Source organism: Schistocerca americana, chromosome 6 (genome assembly GCF_021461395.2).
Source record: "Schistocerca americana isolate TAMUIC-IGC-003095 chromosome 6, iqSchAmer2.1, whole genome shotgun sequence".
NCBI lineage: Eukaryota > Metazoa > Arthropoda > Insecta > Orthoptera > Acrididae > Schistocerca > Schistocerca americana.
Window position 1 is genome coordinate 305,832,234 of NC_060124.1, and position 24,062 is coordinate 305,856,295.

At 41.0% G+C, this 24,062-nt stretch overlaps 1 protein-coding gene across 1 annotated transcript in view; it reads left to right on the plus strand.

The window, feature by feature from the left end:
• The window catches only part of LOC124619313 (leucine-rich PPR motif-containing protein, mitochondrial), a 200,162-nt gene extending 178,187 nt beyond the window's left edge, over nt 1-21,975 (plus strand). Inside the window, exons 18-21 of the mRNA XM_047145621.1 lie at nt 14,168-14,366; nt 14,477-14,755; nt 21,428-21,579; nt 21,786-21,975. Of these exons, the coding sequence (XP_047001577.1) occupies nt 14,168-14,366; nt 14,477-14,755; nt 21,428-21,579; nt 21,786-21,854 (699 nt within the window). The 3' untranslated portion in view covers nt 21,855-21,975. The remainder of the gene's footprint in view (nt 1-14,167; nt 14,367-14,476; nt 14,756-21,427; nt 21,580-21,785) is intronic.
• Nucleotides 21,976-24,062: the final 2,087 nt, after the last annotated feature.

The following is a 24,062-nucleotide window of genomic DNA, read 5'->3' on the forward strand; positions in this document are numbered from 1 at the left end:
GGCCAGTGGTGCCAAGGAAAACTCAGGTGCAAGTTTAAACATCTCTATCCAGTTTTGCACTGAAATAATTGAAGTGCTACAACACAATGGACTGGTACCCCTGGAGACACTTGGTCAGACAGCAGTGTATCAGCTACAGATGGCTGTGGCAGTATGCTAGACATGTATGTCCTTGTCCTGATTTGCTGGCACTGCTTCCTTCCTCAGCATTGTATGCCCCAGTTAACGCTGTGGGGCCACAACCCTCTGAACTGGTCTGGTGAAGATTGCTGCCGAGACTAGTCGGTGTGGGTTGCTCGCTGGTCCGTAACGTGTTGGAGGCTTGTGTGGCCCTGGAAGGTACTGCAGACAGCCCATAACTGTTTGTGAAGTCAGTGGATATTTATAGTGGTTAAGGGCACATTTGTTGTGCTGAAACGTTGTTTCCAGGCATGTACAGATCGATACCTTTGTGGCCAAAAGATGAGGATACTCCTCTCACTCAGTTTTTAGTTGTACTTGCTTTCTGGGATGTCTGCAAGATTTTGGCACCCAGCCTAGCTGCCTTTTGATAGATAAACTCGTTTATAAAATCGCATACCAACACCAGTAACACTCAAAATTAGTGAAAGCATTACAGTCCTCTCCTCTTTGGGAAACCTGCCAAGGATGTCTAACCCAGTCATTTTGAAAGATTCTGTACTCCTAGTAACTTTTGCAAAGGTATTAACTTATGGCACATACCTGCCTGTTGTGCACATTGTATACAACTTCTAACTTATCAAGCTTTTGTATGTCCGTCCTTTTAGCCGGATGTCACTGGGACGACAGCCGTTTACTTCGTGACAAAAAATAAAAACACCTACAGCCATCCTTATGATTTTATTTTATTTTGTCGCTACCAGTTTCGACGCATCATTGCGTCATCTTCAGGCTGTTTTGATGCGGTACAGGTTGATGCGATGCCCATGCCTAACACATCAGTTGGAAACCGCATCAAAAGAGCCTGAAGATGACGCAATGACGCGTCAAAACTGGTAGCGACAAAATTAAATAAAATCATAAGGACGGCTGTAGGTGTTTTTTTTTTTTTTTTTTTTTTTTTTGTCACGATCTAACTTATCAATCCAAATCTTCTTTCTTTGACTTGTATCAGTAGTATTCCGCTAGTCTCCTAATTGTTGTTCTTCAACCCCCACGTCCTGACAATATGTAATAATGTGCTTCTTTTAGAACTTCTTCTTTTAGCTCCGGTGACACTACTACCTGTGGCCCCAACCTCATTGTCTAAGACAACAACCCATCTCACACAGTGAATTGCAGCTGCGACATGTACACTTTACATTGTGCTTCAGAACTTCCACTGGCTGCCATTGTGTGCAAGGCCATGATTTTTAATTAAACCATCTGCGTATGTATATGTCTTTCCAGGCTTGTACACGACTTCATACTGGAACTAGCTTTAGCCCAGTGCCTTTCTTGTTAATCTACTACAAGTGCCCTTAAGCCATAAGCACCACTTAGGAGCCGTGTGGTCAGTTACTTCTTTAAACACCTTTAAATACAAACAATATCAGAAAAGCGTGATTCCATATATGTCACAGAGCATTTCTTCTTCTGTAGTGGAGTAGTTTATTTCCCCTCTGTTCACTTGGCAAGAGGCGTATGCTAGTGGATACTCCTCTACGTTTACTATTTTACTGAGAACACACCACACCACTTGATAAGAAACATCACACAACAAGGCGAACTCTTCCTTGTAATCTGGAACAATTAGTACTGCACTTGAAGTTGATGCTGTCTTTAACTTCTTGATCACATCACAGCATTCGCCCATTTGATCTTTACACCCTTTTATAAAAGTTTCATCTTAGCCATCTGGTAAAGGCCTGGCCAGACAGAATCCGGCCTGCCGCTGCGACGGACGGCACAGCGGGAGGCCGGGCCAGTCAGCGGCCAGGGACGCCACACAGGCAACGGCCAGCCGCAGCGACTCTTGATGCGTCAGCTGTTACACTGTGGAAAAGGCCGAACCCCATTATTAAGCTTGCATGCATAGCACGATTGTCTTGGCGTTAGACGATTTGGAAGCTTCACTAGGGACACGTTATCGTTGTGCGAGGAAATGAGTAGTTCGCACTAGCGATACGAAATGGCACCAAGAAGAGGAGATGTTGGGTGCACGATAGTAATAGCAAGAGAGAAAGCTTAGGAGAATACCATCGTGTGTGTTGATCTACAGTCTGGCGAAGATAGGTTCTTCAAATATTTTCGTATGTCGCAAGAATGTTTCGAGGAACTGCATCGTCTGATAAAAAGGTAGCACCGAGAAGTGCACAACGAACTGGAGAACGCCAATTGATACAAGGCACAGACTAGCCATTTGTTTGAGGTAAGTTTTACCATTTGTGGCCTCTTTGTGCTTCAAACAGAAGTCATATAAATTATTCCATTTCAGTTTTGCTGTATCATATGAAAGGTTCGGTGGAAGAAAGTGCTATCCCACAATGTAGTTACGAGTGGAGTGATAAATTTTTGTTCCTGTGTTTACGAATTCAGCAAACGATAGTAACATCTAGTTCCGTATGTCCCGCTAGAGAGAACTTTCTACTTAATAGATTGTTCTGTTTCATTGTATTCATAACATTGTCATTGAATTTAAACAAACATATCTTTGGTCGTTAACTTATCTATTCGTTCTATTGGCGTAATTTATTTTAACCTTTTCCAGATACTAACGGCGACAGTCACTAGACCATAGCTTTTTTTTTTCCGGTTAGGACATTCAAGAGTCTCAGAAATTGTGGAAGAAGTGTGCCAGGCAATATGGACTGTTCTACAGCCCAAGTATTTACCTACTCCTACAACAGAGATGTGGAAGAAATCTGAAGAAGGATTTCTAGAACTTTGGGGGTTTCCGAACTGCCGTGGAAGCATAGACGGAAAGCATATCAGGTTAAAATGCCCGAAGGATAGTGGATCCCAGTTCTTCTGTTACAAACAATTCTTTTTGCTAGTTCTCCTGGCGATCGTTGACCCTTACGAGTTTATAGTATTTGATATTGAAAGTTATGGACGTCACAGTGACAACACTATTTCTGAGAATTCAGCTTTCTATCAAGAGTATATAGAGCCAAAAGTATATCTCCAAATCAGGATCGCGTGTATCATACAAAAAGTTGTATTGTCTCACCTCGTCTATAAGTCTCTCTGTGTCCATGATACATGCACTACGAGATGCAAGACAAAAAGCGCCTCACGCCGCTGCTTCCAGTGTGACCACAGAGCAGTTGAGTGCGCCAACAGAGGCAAGCAGCTGCTCCAGCTTGCGGCGAATCTGTAATCTGTGACAGCCCGGCGGCGGCCGGAGCGCCAGGCCGGTTGCCAGTGCGTCAGAGCCGCACTCTGTGTGACCGCCGCCATACAGTAACGCGCGATTCAACAGTGTGGCCTGCCGGCTGCGGTTCAAGGCCACAGGCCGGACGGCCAGGCCGCATTCAGTCTGGCCTGGCCTTAAGTCTCCCCTGACCCACAGTTCTGGATGACTTTCCCAAAATCTACCCCTTTTCCTATACCTCTCCAGTCCTTTTCCTTCACCCCTCTTCCTTCCTCTTCATACCTTCTACATGAAGAAGGAGCCACTGCTCCGAAAGCTTACCTAGTTATAATCTTCTTTTATGTGTGTGTTCTGCCACCACTTGGCGAATAGATTTTTTATGTATCCAATTACAGTACGTTTGCATCTTATGTGCCATGATCAGCTGTCTGGATTCTTATATTCATTACCATGTGCCCATACCTACAATAATTAACACAAACTACTAATACTCATTCTGTTTACAGTACAGAATGCTCTAGTAAATTATATTGACCGCATCTCACCAATCGTAAATAATGCTCCTTCATATAACTAGAGAACTGGCTTTATAAACGTAACCCTAAAATTTCTGTGAATCTCTGTCTTAGACTCCATGCCCTCTACACTCAAAACAAGGAAAGCAATCACAAACCAGTAGTCTGCTCACTCACTGTAGTGTGTGACAAAACTGCACGCTGTCGATGTGATGCTGTGCTGCATGGAGGTCAGTTGTGCTGGCATCAGTTGCCAGACCAGTTCCACTGATATCAAAATACAGTGAAAACCCACTTTTACACTTTTTCAAAGGACTTCAAAAAATGGTTTAAAATGTGACACACGAATACATACCCCTTATGTAAGTGGAACTGATAACCGTCCAGGAAGTAGGAACATTTGACTCAATTTCATATGTCATAATCAATGTTTTTTGAAAGCCTACGGCTGTCATTCATTATTTAAATAATGAAATAGTTACATATTTTTTCTTGCTTAGCATGATGCTTTTCGAGAATTTTTTCTCGGTGTCAAGCGCAAATATGTAAATAAGTATTTTGTGTGGTGGTTGAATGTGTGTTATTCTGCATCTCTTGCACTGTAGTAGTCTTTTTGAGGTTATCAGGTACTGTGCCTCATCAGTTATGTAGAAAACCACACACACACACACACACACACACACACACACACACACACACTGTTTGTTTGTGTAACATCACAAAAAATACATACGTAAATATTGCACGACAACAAGAATAAATTCTTGAAACCTGTTATGCTGAGCATGAATAAAATATGTAACTGGCACTGTGTTTAAACTAAAAGCATTTGAGCAACACAAATTGAATGACGGTGTCAACTAGCGCTCCAAGTGGCCATACGCCAAAACGCGCTAATTGTAGTTCGACAAAGATGTCACAATGATCACAATAATCACGAAACTGCATTTGCGCAGTAGAGATAGTTTGGAAATGGTTGTGATTGGCCATATCTTCATTCGAACAAACCCAGTTACTTATATTAGCCACCGCGCCAAGTAGAGCTTGGCAGCAGCAGGAGATACGGCACGAATTGTTCCAACTTTCACACATTTACTGGTTCAAATCTGCTGAGTGGATTGCCCTGTTGTCAAGAAACTTAACCGCATAATTTTTGTAAACGCTACTGGATGGCCAACATCACGCCAGAATCATTTTTTTCTCCACAAACATTTTTTCGTAATGCGTAAATTGTGGGAAAATTATAAATATGTTGACGCAAAATCAGGTGCAAATTAACATTGTGGGCATAGGAAATTTGACAGGACCAATAAAAAATGTCATAAACAGCAGGAAAACTTTAATTCCGGGAACGCAAAAGAGGGAATATACTGTACTTCTGACATGAATCTATAGTGACTCGGGTTGAGGGGGGCTGCTACAGTGTAGAGGTGGTGGAATGGCAGGGTGCAGAGGTGAACGGGCTGGCCAGTGATGGCTAGGAAATCTTGGCGGCAAGATCAAACATCTTTAATCAGTCTTGGGCTACAATGATCAAAGTGTTGCGATGCCAGGGACATGCCTTTCTGCAGGCATGCAGTCAGTAGTCACCTGTGGAAGGTCGTGGTGGCATGATGGACAGGTGACATTCGTGTCCTACTTTGCTGCCGCTGTAAATATCTGCCCATATTCTTGTCGAAGTCCAAGGAAAGTTCACTCCAACATAGGTGGATGACAGTGATACAGCCTTGGCCACTGACCACTACCCTCCAAGGCAGAAGTTTGGCTTCTGTTGTAGGGCCTGGAGGCAGCTCCTCCGGTGTACCGCTCCAAGTCCATGGCCCACACCATAATGTGACGGAGACATGCATGGCCATGGTGTTGTGGAGGGTGCTGCCAGGCTGTCTGTAACTGTATTAGAATCATAAGGTATTTAGAGTGCTTTATGGCACATTTGTTGTGTCCATATGTCACGTCCAGGCACATACAGATCAATGTCTTTGTGGCAAAATGGAGTGAAAACTCCCCTCAGCTGGTTCCTGGCTGCAGTGCTTTTCTGAGGGTCACCAAGATTGCGCAGCTTAGTCTGGCCACCTTGTGATAAGTAAACAGGTTTGTTTATGAAATCATATACCAGCACCTCTGCACCTGCCTTCTCGCCTCACATACTGCTGCAGTGGATCTGCATTTGCTCAGTAACACACAAAATTAGCTATGTCATCACAGAACTACGTGGGAATTGTTATCAAGTTATTTCATAAAATTTTATCCATTAACTTTGATTTGCAGGAAGATGTTATCAAGTGGGGTATGGTCTGTTTTTCAGATATGTAGCAGTTTCCAAAGTAGTGGTTTGGTTGGGGACAAATCGCAAAGCCTAAACATTAAACAATTGAAAATCCAGGTTGGAATATCAACAACATTATCAAAAGGATAGATATAATATACCAACAAAATTAATCGATTTTTGAAAATACAGTGTAACTGCATAGGTAAAAAGTCAATTCACCAAGCAGCGGCAGGAGAACACACACATGTAAATGTTAAAGGAAATTGCAAGCTTCCGGAGCCAGTGGCTCCTCCTGCAGAAGGGTTGAAGGAGGTGGAAGAGAGATGAAAAATAAGGACTGGTGAGCTTAAAAAATGGAGAGACTTACCAGACAGGATGAAAAGGAAAGAGTGATTGTTGGGGACTGCCAGACAGGTAGATCTTGACCTAAAGCTTGTTGCTGAATGATAACTGAAGTGTGAATAAATCTAAAATCATCCTCGAAAGATCTTAACAAATTAGTATCTAGCATTATTAGCCTGTCTGCATTATTCAACATTACAAATTAAAGTCTACCAAAGTTCTTACAAATCCTATCCAGTGTAATTACTGTCCAGCAATGCAAAATTCCTTAAAGAAAAAAAAAATTCTTCTGTAAACAGCCCTACTCAAGTGAAATTTTTTGAAATTTATTAAAATCATTCTCTTTGTCAGAGAAATAGTTGGTGAGTGATAAATTTTATAACAGTTCTAGCATTGGTGCTGTGTAAATTCACTAAGCAGATCTAAGGTTTGCGTCCAGTCACTTACTGGCCAGTCTGTTTTGGCAGTTGAAAATAGCATAAGAGAAGCCAAAGTTTTAAATTTCACATTTAAGAAATAGTTCACATGGGAGAATTGTACAAACATCCCATTATTTGATTATCAAACAGACTCCCTTGTGGATGAAAACAAATAAGTCACCAGGTCCGGATGGATTTCCAATTCGATTTTACAAAGCGTGCTCTACAGTATTGGTCCCTTACTGACCCTGCGTTTATCGCAAATCTTTCGCCAAGTGCAAAGACCCAAGTGACGGGAAAAAACTGCATGTCAGTCCTGTATATAAGAAGAATGAAAGAATGGACCCCGAAAATTACATACCAATATCTGTAACACTGGGTAGTTGCAGAATACTTGTATGTATTCTTAGTTTGAATATAATAAATTTTCTTGAGACTGAGAAACTTATGTCCAGGAATCAGCATGATTTTAGAAAGCATTGAACTATGGATGAGGGGCAATAGGCAGATTCCATATTTCTAGATTTCCGGAAAGCATTTGACACGATGCCCCACTACAGACTATTAATGAAGGTATGAGTGTATGGAATAGGTTCCCAGATATGTGAGTGTTCGTTAGAGACAAAGGTGCTGTGAAGTGTGGTAGGACCACTATTATTTTCTATATACATAAATGATCTGGTGGGGTCAAATGCTGGAAGTCTTTTTAGGAGGAATATACAGTCATTAAGGCATTGCACTTTTCTGTAGGAAGTCCTTATGCAGCTAAACTGTAGTTTTTCTAGTTTCAAAATAGATTTCCTGTTGCCTCTGCTTAACGAGAAGCATCCATAGTTTCTTTTAGACCTCATTAGACCCCTGTATGATAATAACAAAATATTGATATACTTACCACCATACTGTTGTAACTATGCACAGTATTCTGAGACAAGGCTGTATCTTTGTGAGATACGCACTATGCCCCATCCATGATAGGAGTGAGACCATTATCATTCCTGGATAAGTAGTTTCATTCTGCACTTGGAAAATTTGGTTGTTTAATCTCATGTGTTAGTCCCTGTGGAATCGTTCACCTGCCAGAGTTGAGAATAATTGTTGTAAGGACTGAGACCTGTAAGCCTTAAGATGCCAACCAGATTTCTAACTGGGGCATTGGTGAACTAATTTATGTAACAAATGTCCATGTCTTGTAATCGTTTTCTGACTTTACATTTTTGGTGTAGGCATCAAAGCTTTAGAATGTATCTGTGAACTAGGAAACCGGATAGAAGTAGTCTCCTGAAAGGTGTAAAAGAGGTTTTTATTACAACAAGAATATGTACGTCAGATTTTACAGTCTGCTAATATTCACGCACTTACAAATTAAATGCCATTAAAGGCATAGAAACAGGTTAAAAATAACTGTTGCTTTGTAGGATTTTGTCTTCCTTGATAGTCTGTAAGTAAATTGCATGTATGTACACTGATCAGCCAGGACATTATGATCATCAACCTACTATCAGTATGAACCTGCTAAGGTCATATCTGTGTCACCTGGCAGGGAATGACTGTCAGTCAGACACACACATGGCACATGCAGTATCAGTGAGCATGCTGTCTGTGTATAGAATAGAGAAAGCACATGATCTACCTGAGTTTGATGGAGATTTGGTGCAAGCATTTCGGCAGATGCACAACTTGTCAGGTGTTCAAGGAATGCTGTGGTGAGTGTCTTCAACACATGGTGAAACCAATGTGAAATCACATCCAGATGTTGTGGGGTTGGGCAGCCACCCCTGATTACAGATGGATGCCTTACACTGAGCAGACTCGTAAAACAGGACAGGTGGCAATTTGTGGCAGAACTAACATCAACATCAGACTTTAATGCAGGACAGAGTACAAGTGTGTCTGAACACGCAGAGCATCAAATGCTCCTAACAATAGGCTTCCACAGGCAACGGCCCATGCATGTGCCAGTGTTAATACCTGGACATCGGCAACTATGACTGAAATGGGCACTTGACCATCAGCACTGGACATTGGTGCAGTGGCAGAGCATTACCTTCTTCATCATGCTGATGGGAGGGCGTAAATCTTTCATCTTCGAAGAGAAAGCTCCTTGACACCTTTACTGTGGGATGGAGACAAGCTGGCAGTGGCTCCATTATGCTCTGGCGAACATTCACATTGGCATCCATGGGCACAGTGGAGCTTGTGCAAGGCACCATGGTGGCCAAGGAGTATAGCACACTGGTTGCAGACCATGTTTCCCAACAGCAGGGGGAAGGAGATAATGTGCCATGTCACAAAGTCAGGAGGGTGATGGAGTGGTTCGAGGAACACAGTGGCAACTTTCAATTTATGTGCTGGTCCCCCAACTCGTCAGATCTGAACCCGATTGAACACATCTGGAATGTGATTGAACATCATTTCAGAACTCATTGCCGTCTTCCTGCAATTTACAGGAATTAGGTGACTTGTGTGTGCAGATGTAGTGCCACCTCCCTCCAGTGACCGACCAAGGCCTTATTGCTTCCATGCTACGATGTGTCGCCACTGTTATCTGTGTCAAAGGTGAACATACTGGCTATTAGATAGGTGGTCATAATGTTGTGGCTCATCAGTGTAAGTCAGATGTAGTGCCGTGGATTCAAACTACATGCAAGTACAGAGTCATTACAGTGAGAATACACTGAAAATGTAAAATGTTGCTAATCTTTCAGATGATTCCCTTTTTCAGAGCCAACTACAGCACGTGTGCATGCACCCCCCCCCCCCCCCCCCCCCCACACACACACACACACACACACACACGTGTCACTGCTCAGTTATATAGTTACAGTAGATACTGCAAACTTTGGCCTGAACAACAATTCATAATTTGGAGTAGAGTGAATTTACCTCTGGTCTAACATGGCATATGTGTTGTTGTGGAATTGTAATGGTAGCTACTGTTTTTATGGAAAACTGTTTCTTGTAGCTCTGAGCAGTTCTTTACACTCAGCCATTTTCATTAGAAGCGTTGTATGTTTTACACTAGAGCCATTGTACCTTTTACACACCCACACCATGACTGTTATGCCACCACTCTTGACATGTGATTTGTCCATTGTAGTTTTGAGCATTAAAAGCTTCATTAACACTGGAATATTGTCCACTAGTGAAAAGTACTTTTTGGTTTCCATTTTTGCTCAACTCAAAAAGTTGCAGTGTAGTTTTTGGAATCTGTGGGGGACAGAAGTACATTTGTGTGATTTCCAGAGATATAAGAGCACCAATAAAATACATTTAGCAGTAGATAAGTCTCTTTGGATATTTAAGTGCTGCCAAGATTAGCATGTATGGAAAGACAGCAAATGGATAGTAGTCAGCAAGACATTGGGACACTGTACTTATCACAGAATGTGAATGTTGGAGTCTTGTGTGCTCTACAAAACAGAACAGTTCAATCTGTGATGCAACTGGAGGAGTAATACAAACCTGGAGAAGATACAACTAGTTTAGAATACCCAGCTGATCTCATAACACAAATAGAGTTCTGTGTCATATGGCTAGCACCCCATCATTGAGCCAACACTGTTGTGTATTAGGAGAACAGTAGGCATCAGACATTGTGATTGGATAACGGAAATGAGTTGTTTAGCTAGATTATTCACACAACTTGCTCCATCGTGTTGGGTTGGAGGTTGCCTTATATGCTGTCTTTCAGAACATGTGAGGAACAGACAGTTCAGGACATACAGTATGAACATAAGAAGTGATGGTATAGGTGATATTGGCATTGGTTTCCCTATGACTTGTGACTGTTAAAGAAAGCACTGTGAAAGCCACAAGTAATATTAATAATATTACGAACTATTTCAATCTGTTGTGGGCTGCCTGCCCAGCAAGACGAGAACAACAGAAACACGGTAGATTAGATGAAGAGGACTGATATCTGGGAAGTTCAACCCAGAGTTTACAAACTACCTCCTCACAATCTACAGAAAGTCTGTGCCCTGTTCATGGGAATCCACTGTCCGGTATCTATGACCATTTTCTAAGACATGTAGAATCCATGCCACAACAACCTGCTGCTTTTTTACTTATCAGAAGATGGACCAATGTGTTAGGTGGGTAACTATAAAGTTCTAATTGGGCACTGTATATGACACGGAGGTTGAAAATATTTTAATTATGTATCAGAACCAAACTCTATGCAAGAGACAGCACCATTTTAGCAAATTTAAAAGTCATTATTATGTATTGCCTTCCATACTGAGAGCTGTCATCCACAATTCTATTCTGTAACATTCTGGACAGTGTAAAATGTGAAACCTTTGAGACCTGCGTGCTTCCAAAAGAAATTAAAAATGTCCTTGGGTGCTTTATGCTGCACTTTTGCACAATTTCACGGTAGTCCCACTCAATTGATAAAAGAACATTGATACATTTTATTTTGTACCACAGCTTTTTACTGCACTGTGTGAGTGAAGTCACAATTAGTAGCATTACTGGGTATGACTTCATAGACTTAAAAGATGGATTTACTGGGTAAAATTTTCTTTGTGAACTTGTAGCTTAAATTTTGATTTTTAATTCAAAGTATTAGAGGTACTCTCCATCAGTGAAGCAATTATCTACCACACAGATCATATGAATCGTTAGATATAAAAACTGTAATAGTGTTACCTATAAAGTTATTCTTCTGATAATGATCGAAATTAAGGACACATTATCTGTAGGCTGTGCTGTCAAGTGACGGTGTGTGAATACACACCCAGACATGTACCCCTTGTCTTTCTCAAAACTGTTAATGCTAGTTCTGATTTCCCTGGTGTCCTTGATGATTAAGTCCAAGTAATTTGAAACTTGGGCCAAAATCTGTCTGATTAAATATGATCTTGTGCTTCAGTTGAAATTGCATCTAGTAGCTGGTTACAGTCACTTTTACTTTCAATGTATATTATAAGGCCATTGTAACAGTTAACCTAAGCTTTTCACACTAAAGATCTTGTGCTCTTTTTATTATGAGAATGTGTTCAGCCACTGGAGATCTTTCTAAATTCTTGTAGTTAATATGCATGTAGTATTCTGTATGTTGCTGAGAACTGGTTTTAATAGACTTTCTCACACGTTCACATGATGTAAGCCATCATTTGCAGAATACAAAATGTTGTTGATATTTTAGACAGTTGGGAAACGGTTTTAACCCCTCTCTAATATTTGTCTACTTTTGCTGGAGGCTGTTGCACAAAATGAAAAGAATGCTATGGAGTGTGCATTTTGTGTTGAATAGTGTGTGTGTACAGGGTGTCTTAGGAGAAATGATAAATATTCAGGGCTGTGACAGGAACAATCATTTGAAGCAAAAAAGGCTAGTAAACATGGGCTCGTAACTGCATACCTTAAGAGCTATGAGCACTTCTTCATCTTCAATACTGTGAAACAAATCTTTGTAGGTTCTTTGCTTTCCATAATCTGGAAGGAGGTAGTACAGACCAAAACAGGAGAACATTGTCGAGTGAACGTGGGGTCTAAAACACATATTTTAAGAGCTCTGAGCACTTGTTCAGTAGAAAAGATATGTTTCACATTAGCGATGATGAACAAGTGCTTGTAGCTCTTAAGATATATTTTTGGAGTTGATGTTTACTAGCCTTTTTTGCTTCAAATGATCATTCCTGTCATGTTCCCAAATACTGACCATTCCTCCTGGAACACTCTGTACCTGCATTTTCCAGAAAGCACTGACATGTCATCTTGTACCAAATAGCTTTTTGTCTGAGTATGGGTATTATATTATTTTAGCACTGAAACGGTCTTATCCCGATAAACTTTTAGTTTTATGTATCAGTGCATTCAGCACAGTCTTTGGGCAGGGAGAGGGAGACTATGCCCATTAAGGCATCTTTGTATGGCAGGTGTTTAAGGTAAGAGTGACCAAGCAAAGTGACGGGTTTCTGAACAATTGGAACATCTCACAATAGCAGCAGATTGAAATAAAGAATACATCTTCTGTCACCCAGAACAAGGTTTCCATGGTTTACTAGAGTACTTAAAGTTGGAACAGTTGCTTCAATGTGGTTGCCTTTTCCAGTAATGGATGCATGAACTCATTTTATTGTGTTCAATGTCACTTTGCTGAGCACATTGGCAGTGATATTGTTAATCTTAGATGTTATGTTATTACATAGTTCTGCCAATAAATGCAGCCTGTTTTTATAAACCCTTCGTTTAAGGTAGGCACACAGGAAGAAGACTGGAGGTGTTAAACAGGGAGAATGTGGGGCCATAACCATAATCCTTTAGAGATGATTCAATGACCAAAAAATTCACTTGAGAAATGATTTGTTTTGTTAGATACGTGACAAGTGGTGCCATCCTGCTGTCATCAAGAATAATGTTCATCTTCCTCAAGAAACTTACAAACAAAATAGGGCCCACTGTTCAACTACATGATGGCACATCACACTCCAAATTTCTGCAGTGGAAGGTGTTTTTGTGAAAGACGTGGATTTTTGATTTGACCATTTATGTATCCATGCAGGCGAAACCGTGCTTCATCAGTGGAGAAAACTTTTCCCCATTCTGAGTTTCCAGGGATGTTAACAAATGACTGAAACCATGTACAGTACACCAGATGTTTTTGTTTATCTGGCATCTTTAATTTTTGAACACTGCAAACATGATGTTAATGAAATTTTAACTTTTGCATTGCTTTGTGTGCTCTACCATATGAAGACTGATTGGACAGATAATCTCTTCAAACTTTTGGAAGTGACCACAGAATCACATTCCTCACCACAGCCTGTTTAGCGTCTGTTGGAATGGCTGAGCTCGTAGTTGGCATCTGGATATTTTCCATGAAGTGCATCTACAACACATGTATATGAACACCAGGCAAATTCTTCTCAACAATGAAAACTCATTTCTCTTGGAAGAATTCAGTAATACTACAGCAGTCGTTTGACCTTGGCAATTTAATTTTTTGTGATCAAATGAATGCAGTGCAATTTCTATTTAATCACATTTATTTTCACATGTGCGACTTTTCAATTGTGCTCTATAAATTCAGGTAATATATTTAAATTAAGTTAAAATTGACTATCTATCTGGTTTTTCTCATCTTACACTTCTCAGTTTCTAAATTTTAGCAGAGCTTTAGATTCAGTCTCTGTAGCCATGCTGTCATTACGCTTCCATTTTGTAAGTGATCCTGCTGAACAAACCTTAAAGATCAGAAGCTTGACTTTATAAAAAAAAAAAAAAATTGTGAAACTTTTGTTTCAAATAATAGGCCATTAGCAAGTTGCTACTATGATTATTTCTTGTTCTGTTACAGGAACTGAAAAGAATAGTGTCATTTGATAATAAGCTGTGTACAGCATATTCTACTGCTGGAAAAGCAAAAGAATATCTTGAAAACCTGGAGAAAGAAATAAATAGTGCAAAGGTTGATGATGTATCAAAGCTGTCCGTGTCATTTCCAAGGGGTGGAGCCTTTGCTATTTTGGAAAAGGAGCCAGAAATTTTACCACTATGTGAGTATTGAAGTTTATATTTGAAGCACGGTTCAGACAGCTCAACTTTAATTAGGTTTGTGTCAGGAATTTGAATTTGTCAATATTAATTCACCTTTTACTTGTTGCAGATGAGAGAGTTGCCCAAAAGTATGCAAAGCATGGAATTCTCTCTCCTGTAAATGTATTATGGGTACACCTGTTGCTTAAGAATGAAGATGAAGCAGCAAGAAAATTATGGGATGATTTTCTCAGTAAACATCCCCAAATAATGTATCAGAAAGTAATAGAGGTGGCAAGGAAAGAAGATAACCTCAGCATTGTGCAGAAGCTGCTGGATTATTTGAAAACTGCACCAGTAACAGAGCAAAGTTTGGGAGTTGTGTACAGCTGTATTTTAGATATCCATGGTATGTGTAATCTGCAAGTGGAGTCATGAACTGTTAATCAAGACTAGTAATTGACTAATTTGTCTTAATGTGCAGTTTAATTTTATACATTAGGGTAAAAAGGAATTGCAGGTCTCTTAAGATCACAGGTTGAGAGGGACCAAGCCGGTGTGGGTGGATGATGGATGGATGGATAGATGGGAGAGTGAGTGGGTGGGTCAGTGAACAGTGGGAGGCATGCTGTCAGAGATGAGACTGTGATAATCACTGTGCCAGATTAGGTCCAGTGATGACGAGGACAGTGTGAGAACTAAAGATAGATTAAAGGGAAAAGCAGTGAATATTGCAATTAAGAATTATGGTGGAAGAAAGACTATTGTTTAATGTCCTGTTGACAACAAGCTTAGCAGAGAGGGAACACAAGCCCAGATTAGGGAAGGATCAGGAAGGAAATCAGTCGTGCCCTTTAAGAGCAATTATCCTGGCATTTGCCTTAGGTGATTTAGGGAAATCATGGAAAACCTAAATGAAGGATAGTCGGATAGGGATTTGAATTGTCATCGCCCTGAACACGAATTGACTGTGCCCCCTCTCTTGGTGAATTAAAGGAAAAGAAGAATGAGTCAGAATATAATATGATAAAAAGAGTATAATGGAAAAGAGGGGAATGTTTTAATTATTACATAATGATTTTACTTTAAACAATTGGAGAATAATTAGTGCTACATTATCTGTAAAGTATAAATAATTGAATTATAGACATTAGTTGCTAGTCAATTTCAGCCAAAAAGAAGGAAAAAAACTAACCTTGGCTCTATAATCTATACTTTCTCAAAGTTATTCATTTAAAATTTCAAGAAAGTCACCAGACAGGCTAAAAATTATAAATAGTTCAATTCACAAAAGCAATTGATTCTAAAAACTTCCGTCTTTGACTAGACTACCTAAGTCATGAATCATAGAATGCAGACTTTTATGGCTGGTATTTGTGTTATTACTGACACTTGTTTTATAGACATTGGGCCTTCTTCCAATGCTGGAGACATTATCTAAGGCTTCAATGACTGAGAAAGCAGTTACAGCCTCAAACAATCTCAGCAAGTTTAACTATTTATACACTCCTGGAAATTGAAATAAGAACACCGTGAATTCATTGTCCCAGGAAGGGGAAATTTTATTGACACATTCCTGGGGTCAGATACATCACATGATCACACTGACAGAACCACAGGCACATAGACACAGGCAACAGAGCATGCACAATGTCGGCACTAGTACAGTGTATATCCACCTTTCGCAGCAATGCAGGCTGCTATTCTCCCATGGAGACGACCGTAGAGATGCTGGATGTAGTCCTGTGGAACGGCTTGCCATACCATTTCCACCTGGCGCCTCAGTTGGACCAGCGTTCGTGCTGGACGTGCAGACCGCGTGAGGCGACGCTTCATCCAGTCCCAAACATGCTCAATGGGGGACAGATCCGGAGATCTTGCTGGCCAGGGTAGTTGACTTACACCTTCTAGAGCACGTTGGGTGGCACGGGATACATGCGGACGTGCATTGTCCTGTTGGAACAGCAAGCTCCCTTGCCGGTCTAGGAATGGTAGAACGATGGGTTCGATGACGGTTTGGATGTACCGTGCACTATTCAGTGTCCCCTCGACGATCGCCAGTGGTGTACGGCCAGTGTAGGAGATCGCTCCCCACACCATGATGCCGGGTGTTGGCCCTGTGTGCCTCGGTCGTATGCAGTCCTGATTGTGGCGCTCACCTGCACGGCGCCAAACACGCATACAACCATCATTGGCACCAAGGCAGAAGCGACTCTCATCGCTGAAGACGACACGTCTCCATTCGTCCCTCCATTCACGCCTGTCGCGACACCACTGGAGCCGGGCTGCACGATGTTGGGGCGTGAGCGGAAGACGCCCTAACGGTGTGCGGGACCGTAGCCCAGCTTCATGGAGACGGTTGCGAATGGTCCTCGCCGATACCCCCAGGAGGAACAGTGTCCCTAATTTGCTGGGAAGTGGCGGTGCGGTCCCCTACGGCACTGCGTAGGATCCTACGGTCTTGGCGTGTATCCGTGCGTCGCTGCGGTCCGGTCCCAGGTCGACGGGCACGTGCATCTTCCGCCGACCACTGGCGACAACATCGATGTACTGTGGAGACCTCACGCCCCACGTGTTGAGCAATTCGGCGGTACGTCCACCCGGCCTCCCGCATGCCCACTATACGCCCTCGCTCAAAGTCCGTCAACTGCACATACGGTTCACGTCCACGCTGTCGCGGCATGCTACCAGTGTTAAAGACTGCGATGGAGCTCCGTATGCCACGGCAAACTGGCTGACACTGACGGCGGCGGTGCACAAATGCTGCGCAGCTAGCGCCATTCGACGGCCAACACCGCGGTTCCTGGTGTGTCCGCTGTGCCGTGCGTGTGATCGTTGCTTGTACAGCCCTCTCGCAGTGTCCGGAGCAAGTATGGTGGGTCTGACACACCGGTGTCAATGTGTTCTTTTTTCCATTTCCAGGAGTGTATGTATCCATGCAACCTATAAACAGTTTGGCTTATTGAGCTCGTGAGCGACAGCAGCTACAGAGTTGTTAAAGCTTTTTATGATGTCTCCAGCATAGGAAAATGAAATGTATGCCTTGGACAATGGCCAAATGCCCATAAAACAAATGTTAGCAACAGGTCATGAATGTTACAAGTCTGCCAAAATTTTTGCACCATTCTTGTACTTTTGTCACTACTCAGCTTCCATCAAACGTGGATGAATGTTGGCTGATGTGTAGTTCTCAGTTCCAAGAAACTGATTAACAGTGTGCACATGTATTCCTTTCTCTCTCTAACATATCAAAGAATTATTTTTAAAATAAATTATGAGACAATCTGCTGGCCAGTACTTCAGGAGGCAAACTGTCTAGTGCTGCAGTTATAAGCATACAAATATAAAAGTGACACACTATGCTAGATTTCAGAGAGGAGGCCACACATGTAGTGAGCCTTTGGTCCTTCCCATCCTGGGTTCTGAGTGACCTGCTCTTCTTTTCACCCTTCCCCAGTATATCCGTATCTCTTCTCCAAGGAAGGAACTATTAGCCCCAATATCAGGATAGTGTATGTACAGTACTTTTGTGTGTAGGCAATACTAACAGTTCACTTCCTGAAGGTAAAATTTGCCCAGCAGTTCTGTCTAGTAGTTTATTAGTCCCATTTGATACGAATTCTTTTTATGGTACTTCTGGTCAGTGTGGATGTGCATCTTCGCTTTGGGTTTACCTGATATTTAAAAACATGGTCTAAGGAACCTTGACCAGCACTGATGTACTGAAGAAAATCATTGTAGTACTTACTTTTGATAAACATTTCCAATCTGACATACAAATTATCTTCATTTCTAGCTATGAGTAATATTTAGTCCAAGAATGAAGTTCGATTGTATGCATGTAACATAAAGTATTTTTGAGTCCATGTGGTCATTAGTATTTGTTGCTTTTATTACCCATTGTATATCTGAAACCCCGACAGTTTTATCCCCCCCCCCCCCTTTTCATTTAACCTCAAAATATAGTGGATATCTTCATTCTTTCTTTGTCTGCATCTTCACAATTGTGCTCATAGTAAAATTAGAGTTAGTCATGACTCATTTTATTGGCATGCTCATGTGACATTTAACCACTTTTGGATTCTGCGATCTCTCATTTATCCTTTCAGTTGATGGGCAAGTTCAGTCTTCATACTTTTTCAAAATTATAACTTGGGACTGAGGCTACATGAGATCCATGTAACCGCTAAGAACAGGCAAAATGGCACAACCACAACCAGTCAGCAACAGAACAAAATAGATAACAAATCCACCTGGGGAGCAATACCAGCCAACTCATTCACTGGCGGAGTCCATGTGTACTCAGTATCACTTGCTATTGTTGTTAGTGACAGCCCTATTCCCCAAATAGAATTCTGAAAATATTTTTAAAATGTCAGTGTAATGTTTGCAAGTTTTACAGATGAACTATGTGTATAAATAGCAAATATTGTATGAATTGGTACACATGTGACAGCAGGCGCTGCCTAATATGTTCCTAAATGACATGGATCAAAAGGGGACTCCTTTGGAATTCATACCTGGGGTTTCATTGGATAGTCCTTGGGCCAGGGACCATTTGTATACCCAAATGAAGGAACATCTTAGTGTCACTAGTCTGCTATACAGGGCCAAAGTTTGAATAATATACACTACTTCTGCTTAGGCAAATGGAACAAATCAGTTGATTCTTTTTGCATTTAGTGCAGTCTACAATGGGCCTTAAGGGGTATAAGGGCACCACTAGTGCATGGGCAGTTCCTTAGAAAGGATTTTTTGTACCAAAACCAAGCTGTGAATTGCAAGATGGCTATGCACAGCAGATGGCTGAAATTTTTACTATATATTCCTAAGATCTCGATTTAGAACAACGTTAAAAATACCAAGAAATGAGATGTTGAGATTCAGTGTAACTTGTATACAAAAAGTAAGCTGTGAGGTGAAAATGTAGTTTATGAAGTGACGTAGCACAGAGAAATATGCTATAAAGTGTTTTATTTATCATCAGAAGGGTTCTAGGATCCCCATGTTGCGGTACTCAAGCTCAAGCAAAATTAGTTTTGCGTTACTTCGATTTTCACATAAGTAAACTATAAAAATTTTGCTGACCCATAAAGTTCTTTTCATATGAGGGAAATGCTTGTTATGGCAGGGAAAAGAAGGAACTAGCAAAAAGATGCTCGATTGGAGTACAAAAAGGCAAATATGCTCCTGTTTTAAAGATTCTGATTGAAAAGTTCGGTACCAGCTGCCTCGTTCTATTTTCCTTAGTATCTCTAGAAATTTTGACATGTGAACATATCTGCACTTTTTTATCTTGAGAGAAAAGGAGACAATGACAGTGAGAAAGAGACGGAAAAGTAATAAATACTGGAAGATAGTAAATAGTGGTTGTGGTATAGAAAGATAGAAGGAGCGAAGGAGAGGTGTGTGCGTGTGTGTGTGTGTGTGTGTGTGTGTGTGTGTGTGTGTGTGAGAGAGAGAGAGAGAGAGAGAGAGAGAGAGAGAGAGAGAGAGAGAAGGAGTAGCAGTGGGACAAAGTTCATAGTGGCAGAACAGTGCTAGGAAAAGAGTGAAAGAGACAGCACCAGTGGGAGAGGAATAAAGAGAAGGAAAAATGGAGGTGGGTTAGAGCCAAAGTCTGTGACAATGGCAATGAGGAAGAGAGAGGTAGTGACAGTGGGAAGGGAATGAATGAGAAAGTAAAAGTATTCGAGAGCAAGAGGAAGACAATGACAGTGAGAGGAGACAGTATTAGTAGGACAGAACATGAGATTGTGGCCGAGAGATGGGCACAGTGAGAGAGAGAGAGAGACAGACAGACAAAGAGTTAATGACGATGAGTTGGGCTGAATGAGGAAGTGAGAATGGACTAGTGGGTGTGAGTGAGTTACAGTTAGGGGAGTTTGTGGGAATGAAAGGTGACTTGCATGTTAAAAAGAGCATGAATATGTTTGCATGCCAAAACTTTTGGGAAAATTGTTAAAGGTTCTGAGGAAGGTAGAATGAGGCAGCTGGTGCTCCACTTTTTAGCCTTTTAGACAGGTGCATATTCACATTCTTCCACTGGTAAAAATCTTACAAAGTCAGTTTAGGAGGAAAACTGTGTGCATTATATTAATAAAGGGTACGTAAGTAAAGAGATTTATCTAATTTTTTTTACCAAAAAACAATTATTTTCAATTACTTCCCAAATTTTGGATTTTTATAGTTTCTCTCCTTTGAGTCTGTTTTAACGTGAACTTACTTCCATGTTGTTGGGATTAACACACTTTGGTGTAAATATTTCTTCGGGCACAAAACTTCTTATTTTTGACCGTGAATATAACGTATTTGTCAATTATCGGACTTCTTCCTCAGATACAGGCAGCACTCATGACATGACATTTACATATTGTGCGGAAGATAACTGAATAGCTTCTTGGTTTTGTTCCAATAATAATTATTATTCAGGCAACACAAATGGCTATCACACACATCATACAAAAATACATCTTCTCCACTCGAGAACTAAAGACAGAGTCTCTCTATTAATTGACAAAAAAATTGAATGAGGTTTCCCTCATTTGTTACCGCCTTCCGTCATAGCAAAATACATCTTTTGCTGATGCTTGTAGCAATCGCGCTAATGTTTTTTGTCAGTGCTTTTCTTACATACCAATACAACTGTCATCAAACATACATATCAATGGACATTACAAGTAATCTGCAAGCTTGACTGTGTTTCCAGTCTGTGATGGCACAGCTGAAATCATAATCAAGGATTGACGGTGCTACAGATGTAGTCAGTCAAATGTTGGTCAAAATCAGTTTACTTATAAAACCCCATTTATAACAAAGAAATTGTATGTTCTTATAGTTTTGAACAGTCACACTAATAGACAGAACTGCAAAAGAGCCGTACAAAAAGCGTCAGTGTCATAGTCTCAGAGAAGGAAAATAAAACACACTGATGAACTATTTTGTGGGAAAATACACACTAATATGGTGTGAAATTGTAATGAAAATCCCCATAACTAAGCCAACATTTATAACAAGTTTTAATGTGTCATCTTTTCATATATCAAGTTTTGTGACGTAATTTGATTTCTGATTCTCGCAGCGAAACATGGAGAAATTGAGGAAGCATTGAATGTCCTGAATACTGCAGTGAAAGACATCTGCCTAGAGAACTTCAACCGGACATCACTTTTGAGGCTCAAAGATCAGGTGGAAAGTCAGGGCAAAGTTTTCCCACACAAAATACCAGAAAAGGTGAGTACGCATAAGTTTCCAGAATGAAATTTTTTTAAGCACCGTGATTTTAATGCAAATATTTTTTACTTTTACTGCCACAAATAAAGCAGTACTATTGCGTAATCACAAGTAACCAAATTTAGAAAAATAAAAACAAAGAAATGAACAATTGTATGTGACATTGACAGTACAGATAAATAACTTTAAAATCTTCACATTTTCAGAGATCAAAATCAAGTAGTTCCAGTTCGAGTTCAAGTGATGATGAGAAGCAAGAACCAGCACAGCGATGAAAATGGAATAATATTTATTTTTGCATTTAGTTCAATGTATTCCCATGCTGTTGCTAGTCACTATCTTAAAAGTGTATTAAAATATATTTAACTGTTAAATACAGATATTCGTAGAATTATTTAGAACAGTGTGCTCTCTTGCAAGTAATTATACACACATCCTCTTTCTGTAACACAAATATGAAACAATACTTGTGCTGAACTGTACAGATATTCATTTCTTGTCTGTAGGATGCAAGAGTGTGCTTGTTGGCATTCCACAGTGACAAGTATTTGTTTCTAATGGGCAGTCAAGTGAACCAGCATAACACAGTTTGCATGACAGGCGTCATCACTGTTGTAGGTGAACAGCATAGTGCCACATCACAGATCCACATATTTGTTGGTGGTTTGCCCAGCTGTTGACATGGAGGCACGCAAAGGAAAGCAGAGAGGCATGATTTGTTTCCTGGCGGCTGATGGTGCTGGACTATGTGAAATTCCATGTCCGCTGTGTATGGTGAACATGTCATTGCAAGGCAGTCCACGCTCAGGACAGGCCCATCAACTCATTACCCCTGATGTGATGGGGAGGACTGATGGCCTTATCCGGAGAGGCCAATGAATTGCGGAGGAAAAAATTAGTGTTCAGGTCGGCATTAACCATGGCTCCGTACATACCATTATCAAAGGTCACATGCATTACTGCAAAATTTGCGTGCAGTGGGTGTTTCATTAACTAATAGAGGTCAAAAGATGGACAGAATAGTGTCAGGTCTGAGTCATCTGCTGCAATACCATGAGGAAGAGTATGTGTTTCTGTCCCGTATTGTCACAGGACATGAAACTGTAGTGCCACTATTTCGAGCCCGAGAGCAAATGGCCAACAGTGGAAACGTCTCACAAGTCCCCCATCAGAAATCCAAAGCTGTTTATGCAAGTTCCAGTAAGGTCATTATGACTTCGTTCAACTGTAAGGCCCCTCTGCTCGTCAAGTTCCTTGAATGTGGAACCGCAGTTAATGTGCAGTGCTATGAAGACACTTTGTAGAAACTGTGGTGTACCATGAAGTCAAAATGCTCAGGAATTCTGTTGGACAGAATCATCCTGTAGCACAATAACGCATGTCACACTGCCAGTCAAAGACTGCACTTCAGCAGGTTGGCTGGGAAAGACTGCAGCATCCTCTGTACAGCCTGGATCCATGTGATTTTTACATCTTTGGTGGTCTGAAGAAAGACAGGTGTGGACGTTGGTTTCAGTCGGACAAGGAAGTGCAAAAGTGGGTGCAGTTGTGGATCCGGCAGAGGCAGAAGTGTTACACAAAAGAGGAATCCATCCTCTCAGTATGATAAGTGCTGTTTCATCAGATATTAGGTTTTCATTTGACTGCTCCTCATAAGACACATAGTACATAACATTGATATAAGCTCAGAATTATTGAAAATATTTAATTAATAGCAGTGAGACTCGGTGTGAATAGATTATTTTCCTTTCCCTTTGTGTTCAAATTGCAAAGCTTTTTGGATACACAGCCTCTTTGCTCCACAAGTTTTTCAAGAAAAGGAGTGGTGCAACTCATTCCAAGCAATGGAAATTTCAGGATGGAAACACAATTGAGGCAAGGCAGCCTATTGCTTATAAAGGAAGGAAGGCAACCACACAGTTGGTGGCCCTTCCACTCGATGTAATTGGATGGTAGACAAATGATCCTCAAGATCAGGTCACACATGTGCACAGTAAGGTAGACTTCCCCAGGAGCATGATAGCTGGTGAGGTTGGGCTTGTTCTGAAGGGACACATCACACATTCTCCGACAGCTGTTAAGCTTTCAGTAGCATTCTGCTGTGATGTCATAGCCAATGCGAGCACGTTAAGTGTGATTGTAGCAAGTTATTTGGTGAATTTTTATTCAATTTGTCACAAGTTGTCATTGCTGATGGCGAAGGTAAATGACAGATTCTACACAAGCAAATGATACATACAGTTTGCATGATACAAACTTTCTTTAAATGCAAAGTGTGTGTATGTGTTTCATGCATACTGCACCTCTTGCTTGAAACCAGCAACAGTGGAATCCCCGTCTGTGCCTCGAAGTGCCATTGTTAATGAATTGGGTTACAATGGGTCACATTCAGCAGGAAGTCATCCCTGATGTAAGCAGATGTGTGGCCAGCTTTCGGCTGTGAAATGACAATGAGAGCAACAAAATTGACTGGAAGCTGCAAC